This window comes from Python bivittatus, unplaced genomic scaffold (genome assembly GCF_059951505.1).
Source record: "Python bivittatus isolate LINGU-HERP-01145 unplaced genomic scaffold, Pbiv_v1 ctg000190_np1212, whole genome shotgun sequence".
Lineage (NCBI taxonomy): Eukaryota > Metazoa > Chordata > Lepidosauria > Squamata > Pythonidae > Python > Python bivittatus.
Window position 1 is genome coordinate 2523930 of NW_028277042.1, and position 12165 is coordinate 2536094.

The 12165-nt window shown below is 48.2% G+C and overlaps 1 protein-coding gene across 1 annotated transcript; it reads left to right on the forward strand.

Annotated features, from left to right (window-relative positions):
• Positions 1-8216: 8216 nt before the first annotated feature.
• On the forward strand, positions 8217-10721 carry CDC50B (cell division cycle 50 P4-ATPase accessory subunit B). Its single transcript, XM_025169211.2, has one exon. It carries the CDS (start codon positions 8400-8402, stop codon positions 9486-9488), a length of 1089 nt encoding a protein of 362 aa, XP_025024979.2. The 5' UTR covers positions 8217-8399; the 3' UTR covers positions 9489-10721.
• Positions 10722-12165: the final 1444 nt, after the last annotated feature.

Here is a 12165-nt window from a genome sequence, read left to right on the forward strand (position 1 = left end):
TCAGTTTTTATTAATGCTTCAAGAACTTTCTGTGCATGCTGTAAAACAGGATTCCTCAACCTTGGCCACTTGAAGATGTGTGGACTTCAGCTCCCAGAATTCCCCAGCCAGCCATGCTGGCTGGGGAATTCTGGGAGCTGAAGTCCACACATCTTCAAGTGGCCAAGGTTGAGGAACCCTGCTGTAAAATTCCCACCCTCCACTGATTGGCAATGTAAGTAGATTCAGAAGAACCCCCCCCCCCCAAAAAAACAAACCCTATTTTGATCCTGGCTTTCGCAGCAAAATTCTTAAGGCAACTGGTTAAACTACATTTTTTGCAGGTGGATTTATAAAAGCCATCCTTCATGGCTTCACAGTTCTGAAGTCCATCTTGGGTCCCAGGTGCCCATGGAGACAGTGGGCACTGAGAGCCTCAAAAGCTTTCCGGGATGACCGAGTGGAGAGCTCCATGAAGGAAAACATTGGGAATGCTGCTAAGTTAACCTGGGATGAGAAGAATAACGTATCTCCTGCTTATGATTGCAAGGAATCAAACAGAGATCGGTGAGCTGCAGGGCACAATGGATTTTTCTAGGGTTGGATCCAGGAAGTTTTTTTTGAATTGGGCACCATGGAAGTGGCAGCTTTCAAAACAAATTGCTGCCCAGAAAGTTTGTGCCACGGATCACAATAACAAGTGTGTTTTGAACACCAACACAAGGTGCAAACCTCTGAACTGTGACCTCCCTCCCTCCCTCCCTCCTTTTTTTGCAAGCATCGATTTCTGCAGCATTTTTCTTTGCTGGAGGCCCAATTTTGGGTTGCAAATGAACACAAGAAAGAAGAGCTTACGTTAGCTTTAGCTTCTGGAGAAGAAAAAAAGGGAGAAAGAGAAAGGATTATGCCAAATCAGCAGGAACGGGATCTGTCCCTCGCAGCTGGTCCTCTTGCTCCCTCGCATTGTCTTGCTGTCTCCTCCTCTACTAAAACAATCTGACTTCCATGTTTTCCAGAATAAAATTGCAGCACACAACCACAGCATTTCCAGGAAAATAAAAGGAGAGAATGGGGGAATTATCGGTTGTTCAAAAAAGTGCAACCTGGGAAGGATGGAGGATGTGTCCAAGAGGGTGACATTACACCAGCATCATCTACTCAGGATGCAGGAATGGAGAGTCCTGCAGCCATCCTCTCTAGCAGCATAATAGTTCTGCTGGTTTTCAGAAATGTTCTTCTCCAGTAAGCTGCTGGCATTACCGAAAAGCAGTGACTTTTTGCAACAACAAGATTTGCAGAAATGAAGCCCAGCTACGTGTTGTTTAGAAGTATCTCTAGGCCCTATAGGTGTAATTGCTACGGGTTTGGGAACAAATTCGCCTGGAGACAGCTATCCACATCTCGAATTGCAGCCTGTAATTTGCATCCTTGTGTGACATGCAGCCTTTCTCTGCATGAACAGGTGCTGATTTCACATTGCTCAAGAGAGGAAATGCTGGCCCAGGTTAAGTGGCTGATGCAATCCTGAAGCTATTTATGAGCATGGATTTTTAAAAAGCCACGTTACACGATTCATATCTCTCGCACAAGCAACACCAGCCTGGGAAAAGGAAAGGGTGTGTGCGTGATGCACTATATTTAGAATTAGGGTTTTTGTTTTTAATTTTCGAATCTCTGTTGCACTGCCTGTGTCAGCACCTGAGCCCCCAAAGCTAAGCAAAAGTTGATCTGTTACTAATGGGATGGGAGACCACCAGGAAGAGCAGACCTATAAGTTAGGCCAGGAAGGAAGAAGGAGGAGGAGGAGGAGATGAAGGAGAAGAAGAGGGAGGAGGAGAAGGAGGGGGAGATGAAGAGGAAGGAGAAGAAGAAAGAGGAGGAGGGAGAAGAAGATGAAGCAAGTGACAGCAAACCAGTTCCATATTGCTACCAATAAAGGTCTATGCAGTCACCAAAATCAAGTTCAACCTGAGGGACTCTCCCTATAAGACACACCGCCAGTCGCACTAGAGCAGTGTTTCTCAACCTTGGCAACTTTAAGATGTGTGGACTTCAACTCCCAGAATTCCCCAGCCAGCAAGGCTGGCTGGGGAGTTCTAGGAGTTGAAGTCCACACATCTTAAAGCTGCCAAGGTTGAGAAACACTGCTCTAGTTACAGACACAGATAGAGATTTCTTTTCCTTCATTAATATGCACTGTTAGAGAAGCTTTCTTTTCTGCCAAAAGCCACATTTTGCCACGGTTCAGTTGTCGAGAGCCACGTGTCCCCCTCAGAGGGGAGGGGGCTGGGCCCAGAGTGGGCTGGCCTGATGCTCAAAGAGGTGCAGCTGGAGCCAACATGGTTGGGATTTAAAACCAGGCCATGTTTCGAAAGGGGCAGCGTTCAGATTCAGTTACTCTGGAAAAACACTATTGAAATCCACAGGGGTGTCCGCAGTGTTTTTGGGGGGTCTCGAGCTTCTTATCCTAGCTCCCCAGGTAGACCAAAGAGAATTACGGCCAGGTTTTGGGGGACCCCTGCACGTATGGAAGTGTTTAATTAAGAAGGGGAGAATCTCAAAGTGGATAAATGGAGATGGAAGAAGACGAGATGTCTGGCAGCTGGCTGAGGACAGAGGCCCTTCATGCTGCGATATTTTGTGGCCGATCCCACTCTTTCTTTTTTTCCTGATTCCCAGGTTGGGACTTGTCAGGGGATCCCGATCATCCCAAGGGATCTAAATAAAGCAGACAGAGAGCAGCCTCTGAAGTGGCTGGGCTAAGGCTGGCCCTGCCTGCAGTGAAAAACAGCTGTTTCCCTTCCATTTTCAGCAGCTTTTGCCTTACCAGGTGTTAGATGTGCCTTTTCTTCAGGCAGGTACATCAAATCACCACAAGATTTCGCTCTTTGGGGCAGCAAGCTTGATTCAAGCGTCCCATAATGGAATCTGTAGGGCGTATGGCCCCCTGGTGGCATATGGAGGTGTTACAGCCTCCTTGTGAAAATAGGGCAATGGAATGGAATCTATAGGACATACTGCCCTCGTGTGCCTTACTGGGGTATTGCAGCTTCAATTGGGGAAAAATAAGGCCATTGATTGACATAGGACAAATTGTCCCCACGTGGCTGACTGGGGTATTGCCCTGTCAGTGTGAAAAATACTGCAATCGGCTGGAAGCTATAGGACATATTGCCCCCTGGAGGCTCAATTGGGTATTGCAGAAAATACATTTCTTACTTTCTCTTTCGTTTTTAGGTAGAGCGATTTACCTGGAATCAAACTGTAATCAAGGAAATTTGCAGCAACACTATTAAGATCATGTCATCCTATTGTTCTATATCAGTGTTTCTCAACATGGGGAATTCTGGGAGTTGAAGTCCACACATCTTAAAGTTCCCAAGGTTGAGAAACACCGCTCTATATTATTAGCCCTTAAGCTCTCAGAACCCAGTTCAGCTACAGGGGGCAGTGTTGCTATGAGAGGATTTCAAAGCCCTATTTTCTCCCTGGAGCCTTTAATACCCAAGGCAGCCCCTAGGGGCAGTATGTTGAACAAAGTGACTAGATTGTCCTGTTTTCCACCATAGGATATAGTGCCCCCCGGTGGCCCACTTGAGTATAAATGGGTCTATGGGAAAAACTGGGCAATGCATTTAGGCTATAGCACATATTGCCCCCAGTGGCCAGGTTGGATATCAAATTCTCAATGGGGAAATAGGGCAATGCATTTAAAATACTGGATATAGTGACCCCAAATGGCCAACCTGGGTAATTATGGCTCAATGGGGAATATGGGGAAATGTATTGAATATATTGGACAGATTGCCCCCAGTGGCTTATTGCTGTATGGCAGGCTCATTTGGGAATAGAGGGCTTTGTATTGAAGCTATAGTGCATATGGCTCACTGAGGTATTTGCAGCTTTAGGGGGAAAAATAGGGCAATATAATGGAATTTGTAAGTTGTACTGCTACCTAGTGGCTGACCGAGGTATTGCAGAACAGAAGAAAATAAAGCAATGCAGAAAAGCTTTAAGTCCCCTGGTGGCTGACCTGGGTATTGCAGGCTCCGTAGCAAAAATAGGGCAATATGTTTACCATTCAGCACATACTGCCTCCTTGAGGCTGACTGCGTATTGGAGGTTGAACTGGGAAATAGAGCAATGGATTTCTACTATAGCAGATACTGCCTCTTAGTGGCTCACTCTGGTATTCCAGTGTCAAAGTGAAAAATACATCAAACTATTAAAACTATTGCACACACAGCTTCCTGGTGGCTCACTTGGATATTTCATGCAATTGTCCTTCACCCAGGACAATTGCTGGGTATTTCAGATTATTGTCAAGAGGGTCGCCAGGTGCAGTATGACCTACAGGTTCTATATATTGTTCTATACCAACCATCAAGCGTGCAATACTCCACACAGCCCCCAGGGGGCAGTATGTCTTATATGATGTTTTCCAAATAGACCTTGCAGTACCAAACTGAGCCACAGTTTGTCCTATGTCATCAATCAATGGCTCTGTTTTACCCAATTGAGACTACAGTCCCAGTAGAAGGTACAGTATGTAGCTCAGGGTTGAACTGTGGAGTCCTTGGCGCTCTCCGAGCTTGGTGGTTTGTTTGCCAACGTTTCATTACCCAACTGTACGCCTCCCAGAGTCGTTTTGTGTGGGATGGGAGGCTATATAAATGTGACATATAAGTACATAAATAAATCAACTAGGTAACATCGTCAGTGCGAGGGAGTGTGGGATTTACTGCCTGTATGTGTGTGTGTGTGTGTGTATATATATATGTGTGTGTGTGTGTAATAGCTTGCTCTGCCAGTGTTGGTGGGGGAGTTCTCCTTGATTGTTGTTTTCTGCCTGTTTGTTTGTCTGGTGTTCATCTCTGCTCCAGTGGTGGAACACCCATGATTCCAGCAGGCCGTTTTGTCTGGCCAACATCCAGGATGACAGAACAAGATTGCAGTCTAATCTGGACAGCTTGGGAGACTGGGACTTAACCGGGAGAAATGTAAAGTAAGGGAGAAAAAAATGTAGGACATGCGTAGAAATAGGGGATTTATGGCTCGGAAATACTATATCTGAGATGGACTTGGGTGTAGTAATTGAGAACAAGCTGAAGGTCAGTCAGTGGCGTGAGACAGCTTCCAGGAGGGCTAAAACGGTTCTGGGCTGCATGAGAAGCAATGAATCAAAGACACGTAGTCATTATTCCTCTCTGCTTGACGTGGGTGAGACCATACCTGGAGCATGGTATATAATTCTGAGCACTACATTTCAAGAAGAATATCGAGAGGCTGGAGAGCAATTCAGAAGAGGGCAATGAAGATGATACAGGGACTTGTAGCTACAAGTGCGCAAATTCAATCTAGGTTGGAGCTTGACACTTGAATGTGTTTTGCACGCAGCCCAATGCCTAAACCAAAGTATTAAAGTGCAATTGGAACATAGTTTATTTAACAGTTTCTCCCCTAAAAGATGGAACAGCTCAATACATCTGAGGTTGGTTTTCAGGTATCCATTCAAAAGCACTTGCACAATTGAGAAGGAGTTGTTTTCTAGTCTCAGGTCAAAATACATCTGTCATCCACAGAACAATTTTAACTTCTTCTAAATTTCAGTTTGTAATATTGGAGATAAATGTTGGCAGTTGCATATATTGCAAGACATCTAAAATAAATCTTGTCTTAAGGTCACAGATATCTGCATTCCATGTACATTCAAATCATTTGGCACATGATAGCATTTTACTTGCATTTTTTCAAATATCTTTGTGGGGGTCTGGATGGGGTGCATCAGGCTGCAGCTGAACCCTGGTAAGACAGAGTGGCGATGGATTGGAGGCCCCTCCGTATCCAAGGATTTAGCATCTTTGGTTCTGGATGGGATTACACTGCCCCGAACAGACCCGTGTGTGATCTGGGGGATCTCAAGGAGCAGGTGGCAGTCGTGGCCAGGAGGGTCTTTGCCCACCTTCGAGTGGTATGCCAGTTATGCCCCTTCCTGGATCAGGAGGCTCTCCGGTCAGTCACTCATGCCCTGGTCATCTCTCGGCTAGACTATTGCAATGCACTTTACATGGGGCTACCCTTGAAGAGTATCTGGAAACTACAGCGGGTCCAAAATGCAGCCACGCAGACAATCTCGGGTGCCCCAAGAATGGCACAGATAACACCTTTACTATGCGAGCTGCACCGGGTCCCAGCCAGCTTCCGGGTCCAATTCAACGTGTTGGTTATCACCTTTAAAGCCCTACATGGCATGGGTCCAGGTTACCTGAGGGACCGCCTCGCCCTGTCACATCAACCTGTCCCACCTGGTCAGGCCGAGAGGGCATGTTGTGGCCCCCATCAGTGAGGGCATGCCGGCTGGCAGGGGCTAGGAGGAGAGCCCTCTCTGCCATTGCCCTGCCCTCTGGAATATTCTCCCCCCAGAGGTGTGGAAGGGCCCTACCCTGCCGGCTTTCCAGAAAGAACTGAAGACCTGGCTCTGCCAGCTTGTGTGGGTTGACAACAATCTTACCCAATCCTGGGGGTGGCTGGCACCTTGGCGACACTCCCTGAGTGACTGCCAATTTTATATCTGTCCTTGGATCTATTTATTTTCTACTTATTAAGTTTATTGTATATTGTAATTTTAATTTTTAATCATTTTGTAAACCGCCCAGAGTCGTTTCAACGAGATGGGCGGTGACAAATTTGACATATAAAATAAAAATAAATAAAATAAAGTAAATCTTCAATCCCTTCTAGGAGAGAATGAGATTGTCTTTAACGATGCCCTTACCCATTTAGACCTATTCAATTTGCTGGTGACCTTTCAGTGATACCTTAAAGCAAGATGGGGATTGTGTAAAGCCAAACATGGGTGTAAAATCTGGCATTTGTGATTTTTCTGGCCAGGATAGCCAGAGGTTTCTCAGAATGCTGGGGGGAAAGATGAATAGCTCCATCTGAGCCAAATTTTCTTCTAATCTGACCCTCGGTCCTAAAAATTCAAAGATAAGGTAGCCCCACAGAGTTCACAGTGAGAGTCTCTGTCGCTCCTGAAAATTATCCGCAATCTTATAAGTTTCAAAGTCTGTGAGATCACACAGACCCACCCTGAGATTTTGTAGGAACATTGCAATCTTGGGATATCTGGTGGCTGTCTTTGAATATTTTAAATTAAGATACATTTAATTTAAAACAATTTCATTTGGAAGGATCTACAGGATGGCTTTCTGTTGAGTCAGGGGCCAGAGCAACACGTTACCCTGGCTATGAAACCCTATAAACAGAAGGCTTTAGGTTTGTTTCCATGACAATCCATCACGGAGGTTGTTTCCACGTGGTCAGAAGGCCTAGGACCGCGGTTTAAGAGCAGTACGAACTTTGTACGATAAAACGGCACCTCTAAAACTGAGATTTGTACATCAGTATGTACAAAGCCTGTCCTAGGTTTCTCTGGTGAAATCTGGTAAATGCGTCATCATCACTTCTGTATTATTGCTAGCGTGTGTTCTTGAAAATAAAGACTGGTCGGGAAAATATTGCGATTGCAAAACCAGTCTTTCTGAGGCTGGAAAAAGTAATTTCATAGGCATGTAGGTCTAAGTACCCTTTTTTTTTTCTTTTTGGTGGTTTCTCACTGCAATTTTTGTCACGGATGCGAAGTTAAAGAGTTTCCCGGGACCTCCGTTCCAGTCGTCTGTGTCCTCCTTCGCCCGGCCGGCTATCTGGTCGCCCGAGCTTTGGCCGAAAGACTGCCGAGAAAGGAGGAAGAGCTGCGCCCCTGCTCCCGGGGAAGGGGAACCGAGGAGGTTTAGGGCACGACCGGAGGGTTGGCGGAGAAAGCCATGGGGCGCCAGGCGGGAAGGCGGCTGGAAGAGCCCCTTCCTCTTCCGAAAGGCTCGCCGTCAGCCCCGGCCCGACGAGGGAGCCAGCGACCCCAGCCCAGCATCGCGGCGATCTTCCTCCTCCCCGCGATGGGACGGGCAGGTCGGAAAGGGGGGCGCGCGATCCGAAGAGGACGGCAGCAGCTCTCCGAGGCGCGGCGCCGCGGAACGCCCGGCCCGCCCGGGGCACCGCGCTGCCGCCCTCCCGCCGCAGACCCCGACTCGGACCGCGAAGCCGGCAGCCGCCCCGGCCTCACCTGCGCCTTCTTCCCGGCGCGGCCGAGCCGGCGGCGTCCCAGCCCCCCTGCCCGACGGCGCGCCCGAGGCCGCCGCCCTCACCTGGGCCGGGCGAGGCCGAGCCGCGGCCCGCCCACCCGCAGCCTGCCCGGCGCGGCGCGGCGCGGCGCAGCGCGGCGCTGCCCTGCTGGCTGGCGGCTTCCGGGCGCGGGCGAGCGGAGGGCGCGTCCCTGGCGGAGAGCCGGCGCGCAGGGCTGCGCGGCGGGCAGGGCGGGCAGTGCCAGCGGCGCCAGCGGGGCCGGAGCGCCGGCGGGCACCATGGCCTCGGGCTCTTACGACGTCAGCAGCGCTCCCTCCGGCGACCCGCCGCAGAACCGGCCGGACAACACGGCCTTCACGCAGCAGCGCCTGCCGGCCTGGCAGCCGCTCCTCTCGGCGGGCACGGTGCTGCCGCTGTTCTTCTGCCTTGGCATGGCCTTCCTGGCCATCGGGCTGGGCCTCTACTTCTCCTCGGAGGGCATCCGGGAGCTGGAGCTGGACTACACGGGCGCCCCGGGCAGCGCCGACGCCAACTGCTCGCTCTGCGCCCGCCTGACCAACAGCAGCGACCCGCGCCGCCGCCTCCCCGCCTGCAACTGCTCGCTGCGCTTCCACCTGCCCGAGGACTTCCCGGCGCCCGTCTGCGTCTACTACCAGCTCTCCAACTACTTCCAGAACAACCGGCGCTACAGCGTCTCCCGCGATGACCAGCAGCTCAGCGGGCTCGCCTGGGCGCTGCGCCACCCCGTCCAGGAGTGCCAGCCCTACCGGTGGAACGGCAGCGGCGTGCCCATCGCGCCCTGCGGCTCCATCGCCAACAGCCTCTTCAACGACTCCTTCCAGCTCTTCTACCTGCAGGCCAATGGCAGCCTGGCCCCCGTGCACTTGGACAAGCGGGGCATCTCCTGGTGGACCGACACCAACGTCAAGTTCCACAACCCGGAGCTGGTCAACGGCAGCCTGCCCCTGGCCTTCAACGGCACCGCCAAGCCTCCCTTCTGGCCCCGGCCGGTCTTTGAGCTGGACCACGGCGACCTCAACAACACGGGCTTCATCAACGAGAGATTCATCGTCTGGATGCGCATCGCCGCCCTGCCCACCTTCCGCAAGCTCTATGCCCGCATCCACCACGACAACTTCACTGTGGCGCTGCCCCGGGGCACATACTACCTCAACATCACCTACAGTTACCCAGTCCTGGCTTTCCACGGTACCAAGAAGGTCATCTTTAGCACCGTCTCCTGGATGGGGGGCAAGAATTCCTTCCTGGGCATTGCCTACCTGGTCGTTGGCTCTGCCTGTATTCTGGGTGGCTTCGTCATGATGGTGGTGCACTTCAAATACCGGCACCTGGATGAGGACGATTAGGAGACCAAGCCCTTCCCAGGATTCCTTGGAAGTGCTGGACATCCCTTCCCATCATTCCTTAGGTAGCATGTCTAAGGGCTGGGGAATTCTGGGAGATGCTGGCGAGGGCATAAAGGAAGCTGAAACCCAGCATCTGGAGAGCATCAGGCTGGGAAGGTTGCGGAAAGCTGTGAATAATGGGACCTCTGCAGGAAGCACGATAGATGCTTCTCGACACATGAAGAATGAATTAACTCTGCCGTGTAGCCTTTCTTGAAAATAATCCTCAGCTCCATAATTTCTGAAGCTCGTGTAGTTGATTCTTGTGACCTGGCATGGGGAATTGCATGCCACCATCTTTAATCATCAGAAGTTTGACAAGGGGTGTGGCTAACAGGATACTGTCTGGGGGACGTTGCTGTTTTCCTTATGCAGGGACGTTCCCCAAACAAAGTGATGTTTAAATATGAATGTTGGAAACTGTCACCCAGTTTGGATCTTAGGTTGGGCCTCTTCTCAACATACTGGGGAGATAACCCAGCATTTAGAGTTTATACAATATGTTTAACCATGGTTAACTATACCATGTGTTCCTAATCTGGCTTGGTATGACACGTTTGGGCTAAATTCAGTCAGCTAATTTATACTTCAGTGTATTATGCACATACAGCCAATGAGAAATGCGTAAGAGACATTTGGGCTTAGCTTTATGCTTCTGCCGAGTGACTCTTAGCTGAGAACTTTCATGGAGTAACTGACTTCTTATCACTTTGCATAGAGTTCTAGGGAGTCCTTTATTTTACATCAGCCCTTTATGGATCTGCTGGCTGGTTAATGATTTTGTGACCGTGTTTGCATTGCAAACAATTGAAAAATGATTCACATAATCTTGAAAGGCTCCATGTACGGCAAGCGAAGTATTTTTTGCATCCTATTTGGACATGCGCCGTCTTCAGTAGTCTATTTCCTTGAAAAGCGCCAACGCTTTTGGCGGCACCACAATCTTTTAATGCCTGTGGTGACAAAGTACCTCCTCCTGGTTCACTTGTACAGGCAAATTATTACCAGCAAAGGATCCTGTTAAACTGACATACACAGGTTAGCTGATGTACAGGTTTTAAAACACTTCCTGGTGGGTTTGGACTTCAAAAGGAGCTTTGCCATTCCTGAACGAAGTGGAAGTGCTGGTGACTAAAGGCCAGCAACACCTGCTGTAAAAAAATCGGGCAGATACGTTTTATCATGTTTGCTGTACTCCTTACAAAATGAATTATCTTTGCAAGTCATTCTGGGTAGCTCAGAGTCCTAAGTCAACACACCTTCCCTGTTTGCAAGCAATTTTCTGCCTGGAAACATTCCCCACCCCATTTAGTTATTTAGGTATTTTCCCCCACATTTAAGTTGCTCTTGAGAGCAACATGCAAAGGCCTTGTCAAAAGGTAGTGTTTATTTCATTTATACTTTGTCATTTGAGTTTCTGCAGAAGCCTTCTCCCCTTCCTCCTTCCACCCCACTTGAAATGGTTGAACTATGGAAGACATTTTCGTAAGATGATGGACCACTCAGGGAATGCGTAGTTAAATGTATAGTAATCAGGGAGCACTAGTTTTTTCATGATAAATCAAGTCCCTTCTTAAGGTTAAACTTATACAATCACTGTGAAATGATGACGTTGCTTTCTATAAAAATCATACTAGATGTTCCTATGTCGTTTATGATTTCTTCCTATGCCTATGATACTTGATAATTAACACACCAGAATGGTTATTTTGGTGAGATATTTATGTTTCAGTAGAGATTCTCAGGTGAATGTTTTATCTCTTTAACAATGCAACTTATTTTTTTAGGCAGAGTTACAGGAAGCATTAAGTATGCATTTCTGTGAGATTGACATACCACATTTCCTCTCTGTGACTCGAAATGAAGAGCTGTCCAAAGTTTACCTTACTTGTATTTTAATCAGATAAATGGCATAATAATAAAGTTGTGGTCATGTTTTTATGGGCTGCTGAAGCATGAAAAGATGTTGGATGGGGAGACAGATGAGCTAATGTGGGCTGAGCATAGAGAAGTTGACTGTATTGGTCTGTATTTTCCCATTCTCATGTTAAAACGTTTAAACAAAATTGGAACAGCTTTCAAATGGTGAAAAAGATTTAAGAGAGAGAATGAAAATTGCATGTCATTCCCACGTGAGGAAAATCATGATATTGCTAATGTGTATTAAAGAATGAAAAAAATGTGAGAGAGAGGAAGTTGTACATCAAGTTCCACCAATGCATCTTCAACTGACATTAAATCTGCTTTCAGTTAATACCCTGAGTGATTGGCAAAGTTTTAGACACCCAATAGTTTAACAACAGCAAGTAAAATGAAAGTAAAGCATCATGTCTGTGAAAGGTGACTTCATGCATGTGATTACTCATCAGTCTCTCTGTTCCTCTCTTATGAATTACTATTATTATATTTTTATTATATTTTAATCTCGCCTTTTAAAATATATTTTGGTCAGCTCAAGGTGGCAAACATAGCTAATACTCCTGCCTTCTATTTGCCTCACAAGGGACTGGCCCAGAGTAACCCAGCCGGCTTTCGTGCCTAAGGGAGGTATGTTCAGCCTCTGGGGACAGAGCCATGCCTGATTTAAAGTGCCTAAGGGCTGCCCCCAATCTCCCCCCCAAAGGAGCAAGACCAGGAC

Coding starts and splice junctions, on each gene's coding strand:
- CDC50B (XM_025169211.2), top strand. CDS start 8,400: ATGGCCTCGGGCTCTTACGACGTCAGCAGCGCTCCCTCCGGCGACCCG.